Below are 24,007 nucleotides of genomic sequence, written 5' to 3' on the forward strand. Positions count from 1 at the left end.
TGCTCTCATTATAGTCCTCAAGGGCCCTGTCTGATTTTCAGCTTCCTAGACCTTACAAAAGTTTATTTTTCTTTTTGATTAAATGTACACCTCTCATCAACCAAAGTTCCCTTACCTTCTGAAGAAGGGTCTCCACCCGAAACGTCATCCATTCCTTCCCTCCACAGATGCTGCCTGACCCGCTGAGTTACCCCAGCACTCTGTGAAACGTCACCTATCCATGTTCTCCACAGATGCTGCCTGACCCGCTGAGTTACTCCAGCACTCTGTGAAACGTCACCTATCCATGTTCTCCACAGATGCTGCCTGACCCGCTGAGTTATGGTGCAGCAGCATCTATGGAGCTAAGGAAATAGGCAACGTTTCGGGCCGAAACCCTTCTGGAAATAGGCAACGTTTCGGGCCGAAACCCTTTCGGGTTTCGGCCCGAAACGTTGCCTATTTCCTTAGCTCCATAGATGCTGCTGCACCCGCTGAGTTACTCCAGCACTCTGTGAAACGTCACCTATCCATGTTCCCCACAGATGCTGCCTGACCCGCTGAGTTACTCCAGCACTCTGTGAAACGTCACCTATCCATGTTCTCCACAGATGCTGCCTGACCCGCTGAGTTACTCCAGCACTCTGTGAAACGTCACCTATCCATGTTCTCCACAGATGCTGCCTGACCCGCTGAGTTACTCCAGCACTCTGTGAAACGTCACCTATCCATGTTCTCCACAGATGTTGTCTGACCCAGAGTTACTCCAGCACTCTGTGAAACGTCACCTAACCATGTTCTCCACAGATGCTGCCTGACCCGCTGAGTTACTCCAGCACTCTGTGAAACGTCACCTATCCATGTTCTCCACAGATGTTGTCTGACCCAGAGTTACTCCAGCACTCTGTGAAACGTCACCTAACCATGTTCTCCACAGATGCTGCCGAAACCAGAGTCTGAAGAAGGGTGCTGACCTAAAACATCACCTAGTCCTTTTCTCCAGAGATGCTCCGACCAGCAATCACCCCGCACACTAGTTTAGTTTAGTGATACAGCGTTGAAACAGGCCCTTCGGCCCACTCACTCCGTGCCAACCAGCGATCACCCCGCACACTAACACTATCCTAGGGATAATTACAATTTTTACCTAAGCCAATTGACGTCTTTGGAGCGTGGGAGGAAACCGGAGCACCCGGGGGAAACCCATGCGGTCACGGGGAGAACGTGCAAACTCCACACAGACAGCGCCCGTAGTCAGGATGGAACCCGGGTCCCTGGCGCTGTGAGGCAGCAGCTCAACCCGCTGCGCCACCGTGCCACTCTAAAGCGTGCAGAAGGAATGTTTGAGGTGAGCTTGATCCGCTGGCCATGGCCACACACACTGCAACTCGGCAGACTCCGAGAATCATCGAGAGGTTCAAACAAGAGCCAAAGCAAAATCCTTGCCCCTAATCTAGTCCTTCTCCCCTCGGTCCCCAGCTTTGCAAGTTATGATCGCTATTCCCAACAATGCTCCCCACAATATGATCGCTATTCCCACAATGCTCCCCACAATATGATCGCTATTCCCACAATGCTCCCCACTGAAGCTCAGTCATCCCGGCAGGGCCAAACTTTCCACTGTACCCCGCAACATTAAAGTCAAACTATGCCGAGCCTCCAGCATGTCCTGACTACGGCTGCCATTAATGCCTGGCACAGACCCCCCCCCCCCCTCTCTCTGGTCCACACACGCCCCGGGGAAGCAGAGACAGGGTGTGAGTGGCTCCGATGTACATTATTTTATTACCAATGGCTAGACATGTGTAAAATTCACGGTGCAATATACAGCGTCTCTATAAAACAGGTCTGTACACACACATGACAAAGTGCAAATTATCACTGACTCGGGGGGGTCAACGAACCCCCAAACATCCATCATTACAATCGTTAGTCAGTAAAAAGTCAGACACCCCACAATCACGGGTAACCTGCCCCCCCCGATCATGTACACAGCGCCATCCCACACGTGCAGTGGGACGGGGAGCGACAAGGAGCCCCCTCCCACCTCACCCGCCACGTACACCCACCACTGGGGTCAGGCCAGGGGGGTCAGAGGTCAGGCAGGGGTCAGAGGGCAGGGGGGCAGGGGTCAGGGTAGCATTTATTGCACTATCAGATGGGGGGAGAGCAAAGTAAGAAAAAATAAATCAATAAAAATCTCTGTAGCTGAGAAGGGGGGGGGGGGAGTTAGTGGGATGAGGGGGCGGGGGTAGAGGGATGAGGGGGTAGAGGACACTGGAGGGAGGGGGGGGGGATGGAGGAACTTTGTTCAGTCAATAGAAGTATAGTCTGTGAGAGCATTCTGTGTTGTGGTCGAAGAGGTTCTGGACGTACTAACGTGTTTGAAGGTAGACAAATCTCCAGGGCCTGATCAGATACATCTGAGGACATTGTGGGAAACTAGAGAGGAAATTGCGGGAGCCCTGGTTGAAATTTATGAGTCGTCCTTAAATACAGGAGAGGTGCCGGAAGACTGGAGGGTGGCAAATGTTGGGCCTCTATTCAAGAAGGGCTGCAGGGAAAATGCTGGGAACTATAGGCCAGTGAGATTAACATCTGTAGTTGGTAAGTTACTGGAGAGTATACTGAGGGATAGGATATACAGGCATTTAGATGGGCAAGGGCTGATTAGGGACAGTCAGCATGGTCTTGTACGAGGGAGGTCGTGTCTCACAAATCTGAATGAGTTTTTTGAAGACGTGACCAAAAAGGTTAATGAGGGCAGAGCTGTAGATGTTGTTTACATGGACTTCAGTAAAGCATTCGACAAGGTTCCGCATGGTAGGCTGCTCTGGAAGGTTAGATCGCATGGGATCCCAGGAGAGATAGCTGAATGGATAGAAAATTGGCTCCATGGAAGGAAGCAGAGGGTGATGGTGGAAGGTTGCTGCTCAGACTGGAGGCCTGTGGCTAGTGGTGTGCCTCAGGGTTCAGTGCTGGGCCCGTTACTGTTTGTCATCTACAGCAATGATTTGGATGAGAACATACAGGGCAAGATTAGCAAGTTTGCTGATGATACAGAAGTGGGTGGTTTTGCAGATAGTGAAGATGGTTGTGAACGATTGCAGCAGGATCTGGATCGATTGGCCAGGTGGGCGGAGAAATGGTTGATGGAATTTAATACAGAGAAGTGTGAGGTGTTGCATTTTGGGACGTCGAACAAGGGCAGGACCTACACAGTGAATGGTCGGCCTCTGGGTAGTGTTGTAGAACAGAGGGATCTAGGAGTACAGGTGCATGGTTCCTTGAAGGTGGAGTCGCAGATAGATAAGATGGTCCAAAAGGCTTTTGGCACTTTGGCCTTCATCAGTCAGCGCATTCAGCATGGAAGTTGGGAGGTCATGTTGCAGTTGTATAAGACGTTGGTGAGACCGCATTTAGAATATTGTGTTCAGTTCTGGGCACCGTGTTGTAGCAAAGATGTTGTCAAGCTGGAAAGGGTTCAGAGATGATTTACGAGGATGTTGCTAGGACTAGAGGGCGTGAGCTACAGGGAGAGGTTGAGTAGGCTGGGTCTCTATTCCATGGAGCGCAGGAGGATGAGGGGAGATCTTATAGTGGTGTATAAAATCATGAGAGGAATAGATCGGGTAGATGCACAGAGTCTCTTGCCCAGAGTAGGGGAATCGAGGACCAGAGGACATAGGTTCAAAGTGAAGGGGAAAGATTTAATAGGAATCTGAGGGGTAACTTTTCCACACAGAGGGTGGTGGGTGTATGGAACGAGCTGCCTGAGGAGGTAGTTGAGGCTGGGACCATCCCAACGTTTAAGAAACAGTTAGACAGGTACATGGATAGGACAGGTTTGGAGGGATATGGAGCAAACTTGGGCAGGTGGGACTAGTGTAGATGGGGCATGTTGGCCGGTGTGGGCAAGTTGGGCCGAAGGGCCTTGTTTCCGCGCTCTTTCTAAAAACTACAAAAAGGCAGTGAGCTGCTTGTCTCCGGGGTCAGGGGTCAGTGCCGTACGTCTCTGGGGTCAGGGGTCATGTGTCCCTGGGGCCAGGGGTCACTGGACTCCCCTCATCTCCAGTCTCCAGGTCCCGGCTCCGAGCTACAACTGGAAACAGAGGAAGTCCATTCAGTCAGCGATTCCCTGCTATCCCACCCTACCCCTACATAAAGACCGCAGCCAGGTACCGCATTGTGGACCACCCCCCTTCCTCCCCTCCCCCCCCATTACCCGGACTCCCCCACCACCCCTTGTATCTTCCCCCCCCCCCTTTCTCCCCTCCTCCCCCCCCCCCCCCCAGACTCTCCCCCCCCTCACCCCCTCCCTTCATACACTCCTGTTGGGTTCCCCTCCCCCCCCCCCCCCCATTACCTGGACTCCCCTGCCACCCAGGGGGGGTCTAGGGGTGAGAGAGACAACTGTGAGTCTCAGTCAGATCACCATGGAAACAACTCTCCTCAACTCCTGCAGATGCTCCAGAGACACCACTCATAGTCATGTGACAGCAGTAGAATTAGACCATTCGGCCCATCAAGTCTACTCCACCATTCAATCACGGCTGATCTATCTCTCCCTCCTAGCCCCATTCTCCTGCCTTCTCCCCATAACCCCCGACACCCGCACTAATCAACAATCTATCTATCTCTGCCTTAAAAATATCCACTGACTTGTGGCCTCCACAGCCGTCTGTGGCAAAGAATCCCACAGATTCACCACCCTCTGTCTAAAGAAATTCCTCCTCATCTCCTTCCTAAAGGAACGTCCTTTAATTCTGAGGCTGTGCCCTCTGGTCCTAGACTCTCCCACTAGTGGAAACATCCTCTCCACATCCACTCTATCCAGGCCTTTCACTATTGTCCCCTGAACCTTCTCTCCAGAGATGCTGCCTGACCCACTGAGTGACCCCAGTGGGGTGGTGGGGTCGGGGGTGATGGGGTCGGGGTGATGGGGTCGGGGGTGGTGGGGGGTCGGGGGTGGGGGGGTCGGGGGTGATGGGGTCGGGGGTGATGGGGTCGGGGTGATGGGGTCGGGGGTGGTGGGTCGGGGGTGATGGGGTCGGGGTGATGGGGTCGGCGGTGCTGGGGTCGGGGGTGATGGGGTCGGGGGTGATGGGGTCGGGGTGATGGTGGGGTGATGGGGTCGGGGTGATGGGGTCGGGGTGGTGGAGTCGGGGTGTGATGGGGTCGGGGGTGGGGGGTGATGGGTCAGAGTTAATAGGGGAGATGGGGTCGGGGTGATGGGGTCGGGGTGATGGGGTCGGGGGTGATGGGGTCAGAGTTAATAGGGGAGATGGGGTCGGGGGGGGGTCAGACTCACCCTGTGATGCCCCCGTACCCCCTGGGGGGCAGTGGGGTCTGGTCGGCTCCAGGGGGTCAGTCCCGCTGCTGCCCGTCAGTGGGGAGGACAGTGGGGAGGGGGGGGCCACGTCTGCCCCCCCCTCACTCCCCTCACTGCTGTCACTGCCGTGGCGATACCACACGTGACGAGACGGTGCTGCCTGGACCTGCTGGTGGTGGAGCTGGAGGGGGGGGGGGGGGGGGGGGGGGGAGAGAGAGAGAGAGAGAGTGCATCAGTGTGGGGCGGTTGGGCAGAGTCGCGGGCACTGGGTGAAGGGAAGACAAGATGAGGGGGGCAATGAGACAGGAGGGGTGAAGAGAGGTGGGGATAGTAGGGGTGGGGGGGGAGGGCCAGGGTGGGTGGGGTGTGTGGGACGAGGGGGGGGGGGGGGGAAGCACGGTGATGGTGCGGGTGAGGGGGGGGGGGGGGGGGGTGTGGTTGGGGGTGACCTGGTGCACAGAGTGGACAGGCTGACGTAGATGGGAGTCGGGGTACGGGGGGTGACGGCAGCGGGTGTTTGGGGGCGACGGAGGGGTGTGGAGAGGGGGTGAGGGAGTCGGGGTACGGGGGTGAGGGGGTCGGGGTACGGGGGTGAGGGGGTCGGGGTACGGGGGGTGACGGGCAGCTGGTGTTTTGGGGGGGACAGAGGGGCGTGGGGAGGGTGGAGGGAGTCGGGGTACGGGGGGGGTGATGGCAGCGGGTGTTCGGGGGGGACGGAGGGGCGTGGGGAGGGGGTGAGGGAGTCGGGGTACGGGGGTGACCTACCTCGTGCATGTACAGGGCGTGCAGGCTGACGTGGGTGGGGGGGGTCCCCAAGACCAGGCCACTGAGCAGTTGCCCCTCCCACACGCTGCTCCCTGAACTCAACGACCGACCCCCACCCCTGTGGACAGAGCACAGGGTCACAGGTCAAGGGCTCCAGCTGGGTCTGACACCAGCCCCTCCCCCACCCCTCCCCCGCTCCCAGTGCCCGCCCACAGGTTGAATGTCAGGGTATAATCTATAATGGCCAGACCTGTAACAGCATGGATGTCCAGAGGGATGTTGGGATCTACGTCCACAACCCCCTGGGTCGGGCAGCAACACACGTGGACAGAGCGGGCGTACGTTACGCTTGCCTCCATCGCTCGCTCGGTGGGTCGGGTCGTGGAGTACAAGAGTCAGGAAGTCACCATGCAGCTTTATAGGACAAGCTTGGGTCAGGCCACATTTGTAGTATTGCGTGCAGTTCTGGTCACCCCCATTACAGGAAGCATGTGGGGGCTTTGGAGACATTTGGTGCAGAGGAGGTTTACCAGAACGATGCCGGGATTAGAGGGTTTCAGCTACAGGGGGAGGTTGGACAGACTTGCATTGTTTTCTCTGCAACGTCAGAGGTTGAGGGGAGACCTGATAGACGTTTATAAAATGATGAGAGGCGTAGATAGGGTAGACAGTCACAACCTTTCCCCCAGGGTGGAGATGTCCAAGACTAGAGGGCGCAGCTTTAAGGTGAGAGGGGCAAAGTTTAAAGGAGATGTGTGGGGCAGGTTTTATTTACACAGAGGGTGGTGGGTGCCTGGAACGCGCTGCCAGGGGTGGGGGTGGAGGCAGATACGATCGTGGTGTTTAAGAGGCTTTTGGATCGGCACATGGATATGCAGGGAATGGAGGGATACGGATCACGTGCTGGCAGAGGGGAGTTGGTCTTGGCATCATGTACGGCACGGACATTGTGGGGCCGAAGGGCCTGTTCCTGTGCTGGACTGGTCTGGTCTGTGTTCACCCGAGCCTCAACCCAACCCTGACCAACGGTTCCCTAATTCCCAGGCCTTGTCTCCAACCTCACATGTCCCCTCCCCCCTCCAGACAATAGGTGCAGGAGTAGGCCATTCAGCCCTTCAAGCCAGCACCGCCATTCACTAGGATCATGGCTGATCATCCCCAATCCCCAAAGAAGATTGAGGGGGGGATCTTATAGAAACTTACAAAATTCTTAAGGGGTTAGACAGGCTAGAAGCAGGAAGATTGTTCCCGATGTTGGGGAAGTCCAGAACTAAGGGTCACACAGTTTAAGGATAAGAGGGAAATCTTTTAGGACCGAGATGAGAAAACCATTTTTCATACAGAGAGTGGTGAATCTGTGTAACTCTCTGCCACAGAAGGTAGTCCAGGCCAGTTCATTGGCTATATTTAAGAGGGAGTTAGATGTGGCCCTTGTGGCTAAAGGGATCAGGGGGTTTGGAGAGAAGGCAGGTACAGGATACTGAGTTGGATGATCAGCCATGATCATATTGAATGTTGCAGGCTCGAAGGGCCGAATGGCCTACTCCTGCACCTATTGTCTATGATTCTAACACAGGTGGGAAGTCCAGTGATGGTTGCGCCCCCCCCCGTATGGTGTGAGTACCTACCCTGGGGAGGGCACTGTAGCCTGGCCCTGGCCCTGACCCTGACCCTGGTCCTGGCTGCGGCCGTGGGTCTGCGGACTCTGGCCGTGTCCGTGGAGGGTGAAGGAGCGGAGTGAGGCCGCCGGCTCCATCTCGGTGTCCGTGTCGGGGGCGGCCAGAGGACTGACCACCAGGCTGTGGGGCTGAAACACAGGCTGACCATTAGACTCCCCTCCCCTGCCCCCCCCCCCCCCCCCCCCCCACCCCAGTGGCTCCTCCTTGTCCCAAGCTCCTGGGCCCCAGGGTGCTGACCCCTGCACCCCAGATTATCGCCACCCACAACCCAGCCCCCCCCCCTACAGATCCTCCCGCCCCCTCCTCCCTCACTTGTCCCGTTGCCCCCACCCACCCACCTTGTCCCTCCCCACGTGCCCCCTTGCAGCTCCCCCCTCTCCCCCCCCTCGCTACCCTGCCTGTGCAGGTGTACCACCTCGCCCCGTACTTGTGCCCCCTACCTGTGCTGGTGCCCCCCCCCCTCACCCCCTACCTGTGCTAGTGCCCCCCCCCCTCACCCCCTACCTGTGCTAGTGCCCCCCCCTCCCCCCCCCCCTCCCCCCCTACCTGTCCCCCCCTCACCCCCCCTACCTGTGCCAGTGGCCAGTGCCCCCCCACCCCCTACCTGTGCCAGTGCCCCCCCCACCCCCTACCTGTGCCAGTGCCCCCCCCACCCCCCCTACCTGTGCCAGTGCCCCCCCCCCCCCACCCCCCCTACCTGTGCCCCCCCCCTCACCCCCTACCTGTGCTAGTGCCCCCCCCCCCCCTCACCCCCTACCTGTGTAGTGCCCCCCCTCACCCCCTACCTGTGCTAGTGCCCCCCCTCACCCCCCTACCTGTGCTAGTGCCCCCCCCCTCACCCCCTACCTGTGCTAGTGCCCCCCCTCACCCCCTACCTGTGCTAGTGCCCCCCCCCTCACACCCCCTACCTGTGCCCCCCTACCACCCCCCCCCTACCTGTGCTAGTGCCCCCCCCTCACCCCCTACCTGTGCTAGTGCCCCCCCCTCACCCCCCCTGTGCTAGTGCCCCCCCCCCTGCCCCCCTACCTGTGCCCCCCCTCACCCCCCTACCTGTGCCCCCCCCCTCCCCCCTACCTGTGCTAGTGCCCCCCCTCACCCCCCCCTACTACCTGTCCCCCCCCAACCCCCCCCCACCCCCCTACCTGTGCTAGTGCCCCCCCTCACCCCCTACCTGTCCCCCCCCTCACCCCCCCTACCTGTCCCCCCCCTCACCCCCCTACCTGTGTCCCCCCCTGTCCCCCCCCACCCCCTACCTGTGCTAGTGCCCCCCCTCACCCCCTACCTGTGCCCCCCCGCCACCCTAGTGCTAGTGCCCCCCCCCACCCCCCTACCTGTGCTAGTGCCCCCCCCTCACCCCCTACCTGTGCTAGTGCCCCCCCCTCACCCCCCCTACCTGTCCCCCCCCACCCCCTACCTGTGTAGTGCCCCCCCCCCCCCTCACCCCCCTACCTGTGCTAGTGCCCCCCCCCCTCACCCCCTACCTGTGTGAGTGCCCCCCCTCACCCCCTACCTGTGCTAGTGCCCCCCCCCACCCCTACCTGTGCTAGTGCCCCCCCCCACCCCCCTACCTGTGCTAGTGCCCCCCCCACCCCCTACCTGTGCTAGTGCCCCCCCCTCACCCCCTACCTGTGCTAGTGCCCCCCCCCACACCCCCCTACCTGTGTGAGTGCCCCCCCTCACCCCCTACCTGTGCTAGTGCCCCCCCCTCACCCCCCTACCTGCCCCCCCCCACCCCCCCTACCTGTGTGAGTGCCCCCCCCTCACCCCCTACCTGTGCTAGTGCCCCCCCCCCCCCCCTACCTGTGCCCCCCCCACACCCCTACCTGTGCCCCCTACCTGTGCTAGTGCCCCCCCCCTCACACCCTACCTGTGCTAGTGCCCCCCCCTTACCCCCTACCTGTGCTAGTGCCCCCCCTCACCCCCTACCTGTGCTAGTGCCCCCCCCCTCACCCCCTACCTGTGCTAGTGCCCCCCCTCACCCCCTACCTGTGCTAGTGCCCCCCCCACCCCCTACCTGTGCTAGTGCCCCCCCCTCACCCCCCCACCTGTGCTAGTGCCCCCCCCCCTCACCCTCTACCTGTGCTAGTGCCCCCCCTGCCTGTGCTGGTGCCCCCCCTCACCCCCCCCTCCTGTGCTAGTGCCCCCCCCCTCACCCCCCCTACCTGTGTTAGTGCCCCCCCCCTCACCCTCCCTGTGCTAGTGCCCCCCCTGCCTGTGCTGGTGCCCCCCCCCACCCCTACCTGTGCTAGTGCCCCCCCCCCTCACCCCCCTACCCTGTGCTGGTGCCCCCCCCCTCACCCCCTACCTGTGCTAGTGCCCCCCCCCCCCCACCCCCCCACCTGTGTGAGTGCCCCCCCCCTCACCCCCCCTACCTGTGCGAGTGCCCCCCCCGGGCTGGGCGTGAGCCACCCTGTCCATTAGCTGATGGATGAGCTGTGAGCTGTGAGGGGGGGGCAGCCAGTGAGGGTTACTGAGGGCAAACTGCACCAGAGACAGCTCCGTCTTGCCCCCCTCCGCCTGCTGGTAGGCCGAGGCTTGGGATACCCCCGTGGGGGGCCACTGTGGGGGCAACACAGGGGGGGGGGTCAGGGGTCACTCACCGTATGCTGGCTGTGCTATCGTGTTGCTGGGCGCGGTTAGGGGGTGAGGGGTCACTCATGGCTGGTGTCAGAGTGTTGGGGTTCAGAGTGCGTGGGTCAGGGGGCATCACGTGATGGGAGTAGAATTAGGCCATTCGGCCCATCAAGTCTACTCTGTCATTTCTCCCTTCCAACACCATTCTCCTGCCTTCCCCCCATAATCCCTGACACCCGTACTAATCAACAATCTATCTATGGTACACAAAAATGCTGGAGAAACTCAGCGGGTGCAGCAGCATCTATGGAGCCTCCCGGTGGCTCAGCACTTCAACTCCCCCTCCCATTCCCAATCCGACCTCTCTGCCCTGGGTCTCCTCCATTGCTAGAGTGAGCTACACCGGAAATTGGAGGAACAGCACCTCATAATCCGCCTGGGTTGCTTGCGTCCGGATGGCATGAACGTTGAATTCTCCCAGTTTTGCTAGCCCTTGCTGTCTCATCCCCTTCCTTAACCCTCGAGCTGTCTCCTCCCATCCCCCCGCCCTCGGGCTCCTCCTCCTCCCTTTTTCCTTCCTTCTCCCCCCCACCTCCCATCAGTCTGAAGAAGGGTTTCGGCCCGAAACGTTGCCTATTTCCTTCGCTCCATAGATGCTGCTGCACCCGCTGAGTTTCTACAGCATTTTTGTGTACCTTCGATCTTCCAGCGTCTGCAGTTCCTTCTTGAACACAACAATCTATCTATCTCTGCCTTAAATATATCCATTGACTTGTGGCCTCCACAGCCGTCTGTGGCAAAGAATTCCACAGATTCACCACCCTCTGACTAATGAAATTCCTCCTCATCTCCTTCCTAAAGGAACGTCCTTTAATTCTGAGTCTGTGCCCTCTGGTCCTAGACTCTCCCACTAGTGGAAACATCCTCTCCTCATCCACTCTATCCAGGCCTTTCACTATTCTGTAAGTTTCAATGAGGTCCCCCCTCATCCTTCTAAACTCCAGCGAGTACAGGCCCAGCGCCGACAAACGCTCATCGTATGTTAACCCACTCGTTCCTGGGATCGTTCTTGTAAACCCCCTCTGGACCCTCTCCCAGAGCCGGCACATCCTTCCTCGGATAATGTGCACAAAACTGCTCACAATATTCCAAATGCAGCCTGACCAGAGCCTTATAGAGCCTCAGCGTTACATCCCTGTTTTTGTATACAAGCCCTCGTGAAATAAATGCTAACATTGCGTTTGCCACATTTACTACTGATTCGACTGCAGATTAACGTGTTGGGAATCCTGCACCAGCTCCCAAGTCCCTTTGTATCTCCGATTTCTGGGTTCTCTTCCCATTTAGAAAATAGTCTAGGCCTTTATTCCTGCGACCAAAATGCACGACTTCACACTTTGCTATGCTATATTCCATCTGCCACTCTCCCAACCTGTCCAGGTCCTTCTGCAGAGTCCCTGCTTTCTCTACACTACCTGCCCCTCCACCTATCTTCGTATCATCCGCAAACTTGGCCACAAAGCCTTCAATCCCCCCCCCCGTCCAAATCATTAATATACAACGTGAAGAGTAGCGGCCCCAGCACCGAGCCCTGCGGAACTCCACTAGTCACTGGCAGCCAACCAGAAAAAGCCCCCTTTATTGCCACTCTTTGTCTCCTGCCATCCAGACAACCTGCTATCCACGCTAGTATCTGACCTTTGATACCGTGGGCTCTCATCTTCCTTAGCAGCCTCACGTGTGGCACCTTATCAAAGGCTTTCTGTAAAACGAAGTAAACAATATCTACTGACTCCGCTGTCTGCTATTTACTTCAAAGAATTCCTGCAAATTTGTCAAGAAAAATCCTCCTCTTCAAAAAACCACGCTGACTTCTGCCTAGTTTATTGTGAACTCCGTAACCTCATCCTTTATAATGGGGTCAAATCTAACCATCCACCGGTCAGACTAACCGGCCTGTAGTTCCCACTGTTCTGCCTCACTCCCTTCTTGTGTAGTGGCGTAATATTGGCAAGTTTCCAATCATCTGGGACCTCTCCTGTCTCTAGTGGTTCTTGAAACATCACCATCAATGCCTCCACAATCTCTACAGCCACCTCTTCCACAACCCTAGGGTGCAGTCCATCTGGTCCAGGTGACTTATCCACCTTCAGCCCTTTCAGTTTCCCAACCACCTTGTCCCTGGTAATGGCCACTCCACTAACGTCCACCCCCTGACTCTCTGGCAGTTCAGGCACGTTGCTGGTGTCTTCGGGGGGGTGAGAGTGCGGGGGTGAGAGAGTGCGGGCGGGGTGTGAGGGGCGGGGGTGAGAGTGCGGGGGGAGAGGCGGGGGTGCGGGGGTGAGAGTGCGGGGGTGAGAGTGCGGGGGTGAGGTGCGGGGGTGAGAGTGCGGGGTGAGAGGGCGGGGGTGAGGAGGGCGGGGGGTGAGGGGGCGGGGGGTGAGAGGGTGGGGGTGAGGGGGTGGAGGGTGGGGGGCGGGGGTGTGGGGGGCGGGGGTGAGGGTGGCGGGGGTGTGAGGGGGGGGGGCGGGGGGTGGGGGGCGGGGGTGAGGGGGCGGGGGGTGAGAGTGCGGGGGTGAGGGTGCGGTGAGGGGGCGGGGGTGAGAGTGCGGGGTGAGAGGGCGGCGGGGTGAGAGTGCGGGGGTGAGAGGGCGGGGGGGGAGAGTGAGAGGGCGGGGGGGAGAGGGGGGGGGTGAGAGGGCGGGGGGTGAGGGGGGCGGGGGGGTGAGAGGGCGGGTGAGAGTGCCGGGGGGTGAGAGCGGGGGGGTGGAGAGTGCGGGGGTGAGAGTGCGGGGGGTGGAGAGTGCGGGGGTGAGAGGGGGGGGTGAGTGCGGGGGTGAGGGGGGGGTCGGGGGTGAGGGGGCGGGGGTGAGGGGGCGGGGGTGGGTGAGAGTGCGGGGGTGAGAGTGCGGGGGGGGGGTCACTCACGGCGGGGGTGCCCGTGCCGGACGGACGTCCATTCTGGGCGAAGGAGCAGGTGTCGCCGACGCCAACCACCTCCACCGTGAAGTTTGCGGAAAAAAAGTCAATGATCTCCAGCGAGCGGCGGCGCAGAGCAGACAGAAGATGAGAACCAGCGGCGTGAGGAGGGGGCTCAGCAACTCCTTCCACAATACACACCTGGGGGTACAGGGGGGGGGGGGGTGACAGTTAGTATCCGCCTCATCTCATCCCCCACCCCCCGTCACCCCCCCTCCTCAACCCCAACCCTGCTCATCCCCCACCTTCCCTCCTCATCCCCCCCCTGCTCATCCCCCACCCTTCTCACCCCCCCCCCCCACTCCTCCTTTCCCGCCAACCAGGGGGGGGGGGGGACAATCAGCCTGACGGGTGCACACGTGCCCTGCGTCACACTCCATGGTACACAGCACGGTCACGCGTGTGCTGGGACTGTGTATGTTGAGTCCGGTGGCGATCTCCGGATGGCGTGTACCCGGAGATCGTGGCAACATGGAGCTGGAACTGACCAGGCCGCACGGACACACGCGTGTACTGCCCACATCACGCACATGCCGGGCTTTACCTTGCACTAAACGTCATTCCCTTTATCCTGTATCTGTACACTGTGGACGGCTCAATTGTAATCATGTATTGTCTTTCCGCTGACTGGTTAGCACGCAACAGAAGCTTTTCACTGTACCTCAGTACACGGGACAATAAACTGAACTAACTTGCAGACATACATGAACAGAACACACGTGTCCATGGATGGAGCTGCATGTGCAGAGACGGGGCCAGGTTAAGCACACGCATGTGGCGGTTACTCACGGCCTTGTACTGGAAGAGCTGAGCGAACTGGTCACGTGTCTCGTAGCGGTGGGCATTGCCCTGCCAGTGGTCAGGCATGTAGTGGACGTGGGTCAACACCAGCTGCAGCAGTTGCTCCGGACACCGCCACACGTGCTGGTCCGGGATGAAGCACCTGGGGAGGGAGGGGGGCTGTGAACAGGGGCAAGAGCACAACACCACCCCCCCCCCCGCCTTCAACACCGGCCCTCCCCACAATATCGCCCCTCCCACAGTGCAGCACTGGCATCGGTGCTGCATGTGAGGTGTCATGGTGTTTCATGCAATGTGCTGCATGCAATACTCTGCTGGGGCACTGCATGCGCTGCGCTACTTGCTGCTGCATGTGTTGTGCTGCGTGTGTTGTGCTGCGTGTGCTGTGTTACAGTGCTGCAGATGTTGCTCTGCACAGGTGCTGCGTGTGTTGCGCTACTGCGCTGCAGATGCTGCATGTGTTGTGCTGCGTGTGTTGCGCTACTGCGCTGCAGGAGCTGCATGTGTTGTGCTGCATGTGTTGTGCTGCGTGTGTTGTGCTGCGTGTGTTGTGCTACTGCGCTGCGTGTGTTGTGCTGCAGGTGTTGCTCTGCACGGGTGCTGCATGTGTTGCGCTGCGCTACTGCGCTGCAGGTGACGCTGTACACGGGCGCTGCGTGTGTTGTGCTGCAGGTGTTGCTCTGCACGGGTGCTGCATGCGCTGCGCTACTGCGCTGCCTGACCTGCAGACGGTGACGGCCAGTCCCAGCAGGGTCCCTGCGGTCAGCACGTGTTCCACAGCCAGGACGTCCTCGTCGTACACGGTGAGGGCGATGAGCACGGCCAGGATGGAGCCGGCGAAGAATGCAAGGTTGCGGGCGATGACTGCGGCCAGTGGCGAGGGGAAGCCGTCCATGTACTTGGTGGCGGGCTTGTAACCCTGGCTGAGCCGGGCCTGCAGCTGGTGGTCAAGCTCGTTGAAGTGCCGCAGGTAGGAGCGGCCGTACAGTGACCAGCAGCGTAGCCCCAGGCTGCCCGGCTGCCGTTTCAACACCTCGCCGTAGCTGAAGAATGCGTAGAGGATCTGCCAGACCAACACCAGCGGGCAGAGCAGCAGGTTGGCCAGTCCCACCCACAGAATACGTTGCCGCAGCTTCTGTGCCAGCTGGTGCCGCCCGGCTGCCCGCTTGTACTCCGCCTTCAGGCTCCACTGGTTGAGGAAGAGAGAGCCAGGGCCCCACAGGAAGATCAGCTCGTAGTTGTAACGAAGACCACGGCTCAGGAATACCACCTCCCCCAGCAGCGGCAGCTGGAAGCGCACTGGCAGCAGCGACTTGTTCAACATGGCCACCATGTAATTGGTGAAACGCAGGATCCGGTGAGAAATGTCCAGCTCTGTCAGCTCACGCTTGTGGATGCACATCAGCTGCTCCCGCTGCACCTGCAGCATGCGCGCCTGCACCTCCTGCCAACTGCGGTAGGGCAGCTCCGCCTGCAAAACACACACGTGGCATTACTGGGGGACATGCATGGTGCCAGCCCGCAACACACACACACACACACACGCATGCACCATCAGGCTGCACCACACGTACACACTGGGGGACATGCACGGTGCCAGCCCGCAACACACACACACACACACACGCATGCACCATCAGGCTGCACCACACGTACACACTGGGGGACATGCACGGTGCCAGCCCGCAACACGCACACACACACACGCACGTGGCCTTACTGGGGGACGCACGGTGCCAGGCCGCAACACACACACGCACACGCATGCTCCATCAGGCTGCACCACACACACACACGCAGCTCCGCCTTCAACACACGCACACGCGGCCCTTACTTGGGGACACGCACGGGTGCCAGCCCACAACATGCGCACACACACACGCATGCTCGAGGGGGGTGAGGGGTCAGGAGGGTCGGGGGGTCGGGGTCGGGGGTTGTCGGGGGTCGGGGGGTCGGGAGGGTCGGGGATCAGGGAGGGTCGGGGGGGGTCGGGGGGGGGGGGGGCTGCCTTCGGGAGGGTCGGGGGGGGGGGGTGGGGGTCGGGGATCAGGAGGGTCGGGGGTGGGGGTCGGGGGGGTGAGGGGTCAGGAGGGTCGGGGGGTCGGGGTGAGGTGGGGGGGGGGGGGGTCGGGAGGTGGGGGGATCAGGAGGGTCGGGGGTGGGGGGGTCAGGAGGGTCGGGGGGGTGGGGGGGTCGGGGGGGGGTGAGGGGGGGGGGTGGGGGTCAGGGGGGGTGGGGGGTCACAGGGTCGGGGGGTGGGGGGGGGGGGGGGTCGGGGGGGTGGCTGTCGGCGCGGGGGCGCGGGGGGTGCGGGGCGGCGGGCGGGGGGTCGGGGGGGGGGGGGGTCGGGGGGGTCGGGGGGTCGGGGTCAACATGGGGGGGGGGGGGTGGGGGGGGGGGGGTGAGGGGTCGGGGGGGTGGGGCATCCACCCACCATGGCTGATGTTCAGGGCGTTGCGGTAGAATGCTCGGATCTCCCAGTAGCAGCACACGTTGTAGATGAACTTGATGAGCCGGTGGAGCCAGAACACGGCGGCCGTGAGCAGAACCGTCACCATCAGCGGGCTGTCCCTGATCCTGCAGCACACGCAACACGTCACAGCACACACAGGGAACACGGAAACGTCAGGGGATCATGGGAACAGACAGAATACACGGGTGCATCACGGGAACACATTAACGATACCGGGAGTTGCTCTGCTTGTTTACCTGGCTGTACAGGTGTGTGTGGGGGCAGGGATGGGACGTTGCCTTACCTGGCTGTACAGGTGTGTGTGGGAGCAGGGATGGGACGTTGCCTTACCTGGCTGTACAGGTGTGTGTGGGCATGGATGGGGGGTTACCTTACCTGGCTGTACAGGTGTGTGTGGGCAGGAGGGCATCGGGCAGGGTGACCTTGACCACCTGCTGCCCCGGCTCCACGCCGCCCGGCACCTTGTTGGCAAACAGGATGTCGTAATCAACGCAGTTGAAGAGGAACGTGGTGAAGGTGACGACAAACACTAGCTGCCTGCAGGAGAGAGAGAGACAGAGAGGTGAGGAGCCATTTATTACTCTGGGCAGGTGAACGCAAGCTCCCCGCAGCTCCACACTGCACCCACACAGCACCGCACGGTGGCGCAGCGGGTAGAGGGGGGTCAGGGTGGGGGGGGGGGGTGTGTCAGGGTGGGGGGGGGGGTGTCAGGGTGGGGGGGGGGTGTGTCAGGGTGGGGGGGGGTGTCAGGGTGGGGGGGGGGTGTCAGGGTGGGGGGGGGGTGTCAGGGTGGGGGGGTGTCAGTGGTGGGGGGGGGGGTGTCAGGGTGGGAGGGGTGTCAGGGTGGGGGGGGGGGGGGGTGTCAGGGTGGGGGGGGTGTCAGGGTGGGGGGGGGTGTCAGGGTGGGGGGGGGGTGTCAGGGTGTGGGGGGTGTCAGGGGGGGGTGTCAGGGTGGGGGGGGGGGTCAGGGTCAGTGTGGGGGGTGGGGGGGGTCAGTCAGGGTGGGGGGGGGTCAGGGTGGGGGGGGGGGGGGGGTCAGGGGGGGTGTGTCAGGGTGGGGGGGGGGTGTGGGGGGGGTGTCAGGGGTGGGGGGGGTGTCAGGGTGCGGGGGGGGGTCGGAGATGGGCCACTTGTGGTGTATCTAACACTGTGATGGGCCTTGCGGGGTTGGGACGGGGACGTGCGTGCGTGCGTGCGTGCGGGTGGACGGTCACGGCGGTGAATGGAGTAAACGGCAACACTTACACCAACTCAAACATCTCGCTCAGCAACATGCAGAGAAAGCCCCGCTTCTGGTGCAGCTGGTAGATGTAGGCAGCGTTAAGGAGCAGTCGTCACCCACACTGAACACGCACACACGTGGACTCACGCACACGTGGACTCACACACATGTCAAACACAAATCAAACAACAACACGCACGCACACCAACACACACACACACACACATATCACAACATCAGTACCAGCCCACCCACCCACCCACCCTCTCCATCTACACTTCATGCTGCCTCGGGAAGGCAGCTGACAGAATGACAGACGTGTCCCTGTCCCACCCCGCTCATTCCTTCTTCTCCGCGCTCCCATCCGGCAGAAGGTACAGAAGCTTGAAAGCGCACACCACCAGACTCAGGAACAGCTTCTTCCCCTGTTATCAGGCTTCTGAACGGTCTTTCCATAAGCTAGGGTACTGTCCGATTCACCTCCACCCCATTGCGGACATTAGACTTTGTCTGTGGAACTGATGCTGATGCTACAATGCTGAGACTATATCCTGCACTCTGTATCTTCCCCATTGCTCTACCTGTTAGACTGGAGTTTGGCGATTGTATTTATGTATGGCTTCCAAACCAACCTCCCTTCCATCGCCTCCATCTATACCTCACGCTGCCTCGGCAAGGCCAGCAGCCCAGACCATCACCATCGAGAGTCTGAGCTACAGGGAGAGGTTGAGTATTCTGGGTCTCTACTTATCGGAGCGCAGGAGGATGAGCGGAGATCTTATAGACGTGTACAAAATCGTGATTTTATTCTGGGGAACAAGGAAATGGCAGATGAGTTGAACAGGTACTTTGGATCTGTCTTCACTAAGGAGGACACAAACAATCTTCCTGATGTACTAGTGGCCAGAGGATCTGGGGTGACGGAGGAACTGAAGGAAATCCACATTAGGCAGGAAATGGTGTTGGATAGACTGATGGGACTGAAGGCTGATAAATCCCCAGGGCCTGATGGTCTGCATCCCAGGGTACTTAAGGAAGTGGCTCTAGAAATCGTGGATGCATTGGTGATAATTTTCCAATGTTCTATAGACTCAGGATCAGTTCCTGTGGATTGGAGGGTAGCTAATGTTATCCCACTTTTTAAGAAAGGCGGGAGAGAGAAAACAGGGAATTATAGACCAGTTAGCCTGACATCGGTGGTGGGGAAGATGCTGGAGTCAATTATAAAAGATGAAATAGCGGCACATTTGGATAGCAGTAACAGGATCGGTCCGAGTCAGCATGGATTTACGAAGGGGAAATCATGCTTGACTAATCTTCTGGAATTTTTTGAGGATGTAACTAGGAAAATGGACAAGGGAGAGCCAGTGGATGTAGTGTACCTGGACTTTCAGAAAGCATTTGATAAGGTCCCACATAGGAGATTAGTGGGCAAAATTAGAGCACATGGTATTGGGGGTTAGTGCTGACATGGATAGAAAAGTGGTTGGCAGACAGGAAACAAAGAGTAGGGATTAACGGGTCCCTTTCAGAATGGCAGGCAGTGACTAGTGGGGTACCGCAAGGCTCGGTGCTGGGACCGCAGCTATTTACAATATACATTAATGATTTAGATGGAGGAATTCAAAGTAACATTAGCAAATTTGCAGATGACACAAAGCTGGGTGGCAGTGTGAACTGTGAGGAGGAGGCTATGAGAATACAGGGTGACTTGGACAGGTTGGGTGAGTGGGCAGATGCATGGCAGATGAATTTTAATGTGGATAAATGTGAGGTTATCCACTTTGGTAGCAAAAACAGGAAGGCCGATTATTATCTAAATGGCATCAAGTTGGGAAAAGGGGAAGTACAACGGGATCTGGGGGGTCCTTGTACATCAGTCTATGAAAGTAAGCATGTGGGTACAGCAGACAGTGAAGAAAGCGAATGTTCCCGATGTTGGGGGAGTCCAGAACCAGGAGCCACAGTTTAAGAATAAGGGGTAGGCCATTTAGAACGGAGACGAGGAAACACTTTTTCACGCAGTTGTGAATTTGTGGAATTCTCTGCCTCAGGAGGCAGTGGAGGCTGATTCTCTGAATGCTTTCAGGAGTTCAGGGCCTGTCCAACTTAAGTGATTTTTTCGGCGACTGTCACAGTCGTAGCAGGTCGCCCAAAAAGTGGCGACTGGAGCCCCCCTCCCTACACGACAATGTCTACGACAGCCTACCACCTAGTCGACGGCAAGCTGCCGACAACCGGCGACTCATTAGGATGTCAACCTACGAAACCGGTCAACCTACATCCACCCGCAACAAGCTACGACCCCTGTCGGCAACAACTGAAGACAATTCAGTCGCCGGCACCTGTCGCCGGTACCTGTCACCAATGGAATTCACCGAAGTCAGCACCTGGCCTGTGACAACCTGTGTCACCTGGCGACAACCTACCACAGCACCCACGACAGGAGAAGACAAGCCCAGTCGCTGAAAAGTCACTCATTCCTTCTCTCCACAGATGCTGCCTGTCCCACTGAGTGACTCCAGCATTTTGTGTCTATCTTCAGTGTCAACCAGCATCTGCAGTTCCTTCCTACACACAGACCCACACAACGGGGACAGGCAGCTTCCTTGCTGTCAGTGGAAGCACCACCGTGGGTCGGATATTCTGGTGAAGAACAAGTCCAGGTTTTCAATGTGGTGCCAGGGAGCTGTAGGGGTGAGAGCGGGAGAGAGGTGAGAAACAGCTTGGATCAGAGAGCACACAAGACAAGAGAAGGCATGCTACAAGGAGAGGCTGGATAGGAGTGAAGGGCCGGGGTGCCCGTTTCCTCACTGTACCACTCTAAGTGTCGGAGACTGAAGGTGGAGGTGGATAAAACTACGGGGACTGGATAGCATGCAACAAAAGCTTTTCCCTGTACCTCGGTACACGTGACAATAGGCTGAACTGATAACGTGAATGAGGGGGGCTTCGATGGCCCTGGCACGGGGGCTTTGATCACCCCGACTGCAGATGTTTCGACTGCCCCGACCGCGGGAGAAGAAATAGCAACCAGATGGAATCTTATTGCCTTCCATCGCAGTGAGGAACGTGGAATCCACTGTGGTGGATGTTTACGTTCACTGTGATGTGGGTGTGTGTCTTGTTGCTGTTCACTGACTATGGCTGTACAGTAACTCACGCTTCACTGTACCGTAACTGGTGCATGTGACAATAAACTGACCCTGAAGGGTCACAGCCGGTTTACAGCCCAGAACTGGAGGCCGTAGGTCGAAGGGGACAGGGTAAAAGAGGTGTGACAATTCCCCTCCAGGGGGTGGTGCGTGTGTGGGGTGGGGACAATGACAACACCCACACACTGTGACACACAGGGTGAGTGGGCTGTGGGCACCGTGGTGGCCAGAGGGCTGTGTCCGTGCTGGATGTGACCGGGGGTGAAGGGTCGCCAGGGTTTGATTGTCGTGTGGGCTGAGTGCCAGCGGGACTCGCTCACATGGAGGGTGGGGGGAAATGTGGGTGGACGGGGGGGGGGGGGGGGGGGGGGGGGGGGGGGGGGGTGGGGGGAGGGTGGGTGTATACAGGTGAGAGTATACAGTGTGGTGTGTGGCGGTACAGGTGGGAGGGTGTACAGGTGTGGGGTGTGTACAGGTATGTGTATAAGTGTGGAGTGTGTACAGGTGTGTGTACAGGTGGGGTGTGTACAGGTGGAGTGTGTACAGGTGTGTGTACAGGTGGGGTGTGTACAGGTGGGGGTGTGTACAGGTGGGGTGTGTACAGGTGGGGTGTGTACAGGTGTGTGTACAGGTGGGGTGTGTACAGGTGTGTACAAGTGTGGAGGGTGTAAACATAGAAACATAGAAATTAGGTGCAGGAGTAGAGGCCATTCGACCCTTCGAGCCTGCACCATTCGCCATTCAATATGATCATGGCTGATCATCCAATGCAGTATCCCGTACCTGCCTTCTCTCCATACCCCCTGATCCCCTTAGCCACAAGGGCCACATCTAACTCCCTCTTAAATATAGCCAATGAACTGGCCTCAACTACCCTCTGCGGCAGAGAGTTCCAGAGATTCACCACTCTCTGTGTGAAAAAAGTTCTTCTCATCTCGGTTTTAAAGGATTTCCCCCTTATCCTTAAGCTGTGACCCCTTGTCCTGGACTTCCCCAACATCGGGAACAATCTTCCTGCATCTAGCCTGTCCAACCCCTTAAGAATTTTGTAAGTTTCTATAAGATCCCCTCTCAATCTCCTAAATTCTAGAGAGTATAAACCAAGTCTATCGAGTCTTTCTTCATATGAAAGTCCTGACATCCCAGGAATCAGTCTGGTTAACCTTCTCTGCACTCCCTCTATGGCAAGAAAGTCCTTCCTCAGATTTGGAGACCAAAAATGTACGCAATACTCCAGGTGTGGTCTCACCAAGACCCTGTACAACTGCAGTAGAACCTCCCTGCTCCTATACTCAAATCCTTTTGCTATGAAAGCTAACATACCATTCACTTTCTTCACTGCCTGCTGCACCTGCATGCCTACTTTCAATGACTGGTGTACCATGACACCCAGGTCTTGCTGCATCTCCCCTTTTCCTAGTCGGCCACCATTTAGATAATAGTCTGCTTTCCTGTGTACAGGTGTGGGGTGTGTACAGGTATGTGTACAGGTGTGGGGTGTGTACAGGTGTGTGTACAGGTGGGGTGTGTACAGGTGTGTGTACAGGTGTGGGGTGTGTACAGGTATGTGTACAGGTGTGGGGTGTGTACAGGTGTGTGTACAGGTGTGGGTGTGTACAGGTGTGGGGTGGTACAGGTGTGTGTACAGGTGAGGGTGTGTACAGGTGTGTGTACAGGTGTGTGGTGTGTACAGGTGTGTGTACAGGTGAGGGTGTGTACAGGTGTGTGTACAAGTGTGGGGTGGTACAGGTGTGTGTACAGGTGAGGGTGTGTACAGGTGTGTGTACAGGTGTGGGGGGTGTAACGGGGGAGGTGTCTCACGTACACTTGCTGCCGTCGGCCACATGAACCAGCAGGTCATGTTCCCCGGGCGGTGTGTCGGTGTAGGAGGCCGGTAGCCGCTGGTAGCCGGTGCTGAACTCTGCCATCGTCACCGCACTCCCTCATCCGGGCACACACATGACCACCGGGCTGCCGCACACGCCAGGAACACGCTTCAGCACAGGTGTTGTCTCATATGCCAGGAACACGCTTCACCACATGTGTTATCTCACACGCCAGGAACACGCTTCACCACAGGTGTTGTCTCACACGCCAGGAACACGCTTCACCACATGTGTTATCTCACACGCCAGGAACACGCTTCACCACAGGTGTTGCCGCACACGCCAGAAACACGCTTCACCACGTGTTGCCGCACACGCCAGGAACACGCTTCACCACATGTGTTGCCACACACGCCAGGAACACGCTTCACCACATGTGTTGTCTCACATGCCAGAAACACGCTTCACATGTGTTGTCTCACACGCCAAGAACACGCTTCACCACGGCTGGCCGCTCCCTGGTCACGGACGCAAGGGCAAGATCAGGGTGACAGCATCCTGCGCGGCATGACGGTCAGCACCGGCTGGACGGGCCGAAGGACCGGGCTCCAACCGCACATCTACAGGGGCAGCAATGACACGGTGTGGGAAATACCCCGCCCACAACAACCGCACGGGGAGAGGGGGGGGGGGGGGGGGAGTATAGAGGGGGGGTAAGAGAGACAGGGACAGGGGGGTATAGTGGGGGGATACAGTAGGAGGGGGGTAGAGAGAGGGGGGGGGGTTGACAGTGAGGGGGGTCTAGGGGGGGAGGGGGGGGGTGGGGGGACAGGGGGGGGGTATAGGGGGGGAGGGGGAGGGTAGACAGTGAGCGGGGGGGGGGGGGGGGGGGGGGATGGATGTGTGTCAGGTAGACGCGGTTTCACTTTCACTTCCCCACGGACAGCGCGGTGTCGCGGACACTGCTGGGGGGGGGGGGGGGGGGGGGAGTTATAGAGGGGGGGTAGAGGGGGGGGGGATACAGTAGGAGGGGGGTAGAGAGAGGGGGGGGGGGGGGGGGGGGGGGATAGAGGGGGGGATAGAGAGGGGCAGGGGGGTATAGGGGGGGGGGGGAGGGGGAGACAGGGGGGGGTATAGAGGGGGAGGGGGGGGTAGGAGGGTAGACAGTGAGCGGGGGGGGGAGGGTGTGGATGTGTCGGGGAAGACGCGGTTTCACTTTCAC

The 24,007-nt window shown here is 59.0% G+C and overlaps 1 protein-coding gene across 1 annotated transcript; it reads right to left on the minus strand.

Annotated features, from left to right (window-relative positions):
* Nucleotides 1-4,007: 4,007 nt before the first annotated feature.
* On the minus strand, nt 4,008-23,440 carry LOC129693618 (autophagy-related protein 9A-like). Its single transcript, XM_055630409.1, is given in 15 exon segments — nt 4,008-4,081; nt 5,291-5,492; nt 6,077-6,194; nt 7,705-7,713; nt 7,715-7,883; nt 10,128-10,314; nt 13,258-13,383; nt 13,386-13,433; nt 14,077-14,251; nt 14,832-15,583; nt 16,548-16,686; nt 16,958-17,119; nt 17,828-17,892; nt 20,450-20,493; nt 22,785-23,440. Coding segments are annotated over 15 exon segments (2,373 nt in total). The 5' UTR covers nt 22,888-23,440.
* Between the last annotated feature and the right edge of the window lie 567 nt (nt 23,441-24,007).

The sequence above is a fragment of the Leucoraja erinacea genome, unplaced genomic scaffold (genome assembly GCF_028641065.1).
Source record: "Leucoraja erinacea ecotype New England unplaced genomic scaffold, Leri_hhj_1 Leri_369S, whole genome shotgun sequence".
Taxonomy (NCBI): Eukaryota; Metazoa; Chordata; class Chondrichthyes; order Rajiformes; family Rajidae; genus Leucoraja; species Leucoraja erinaceus.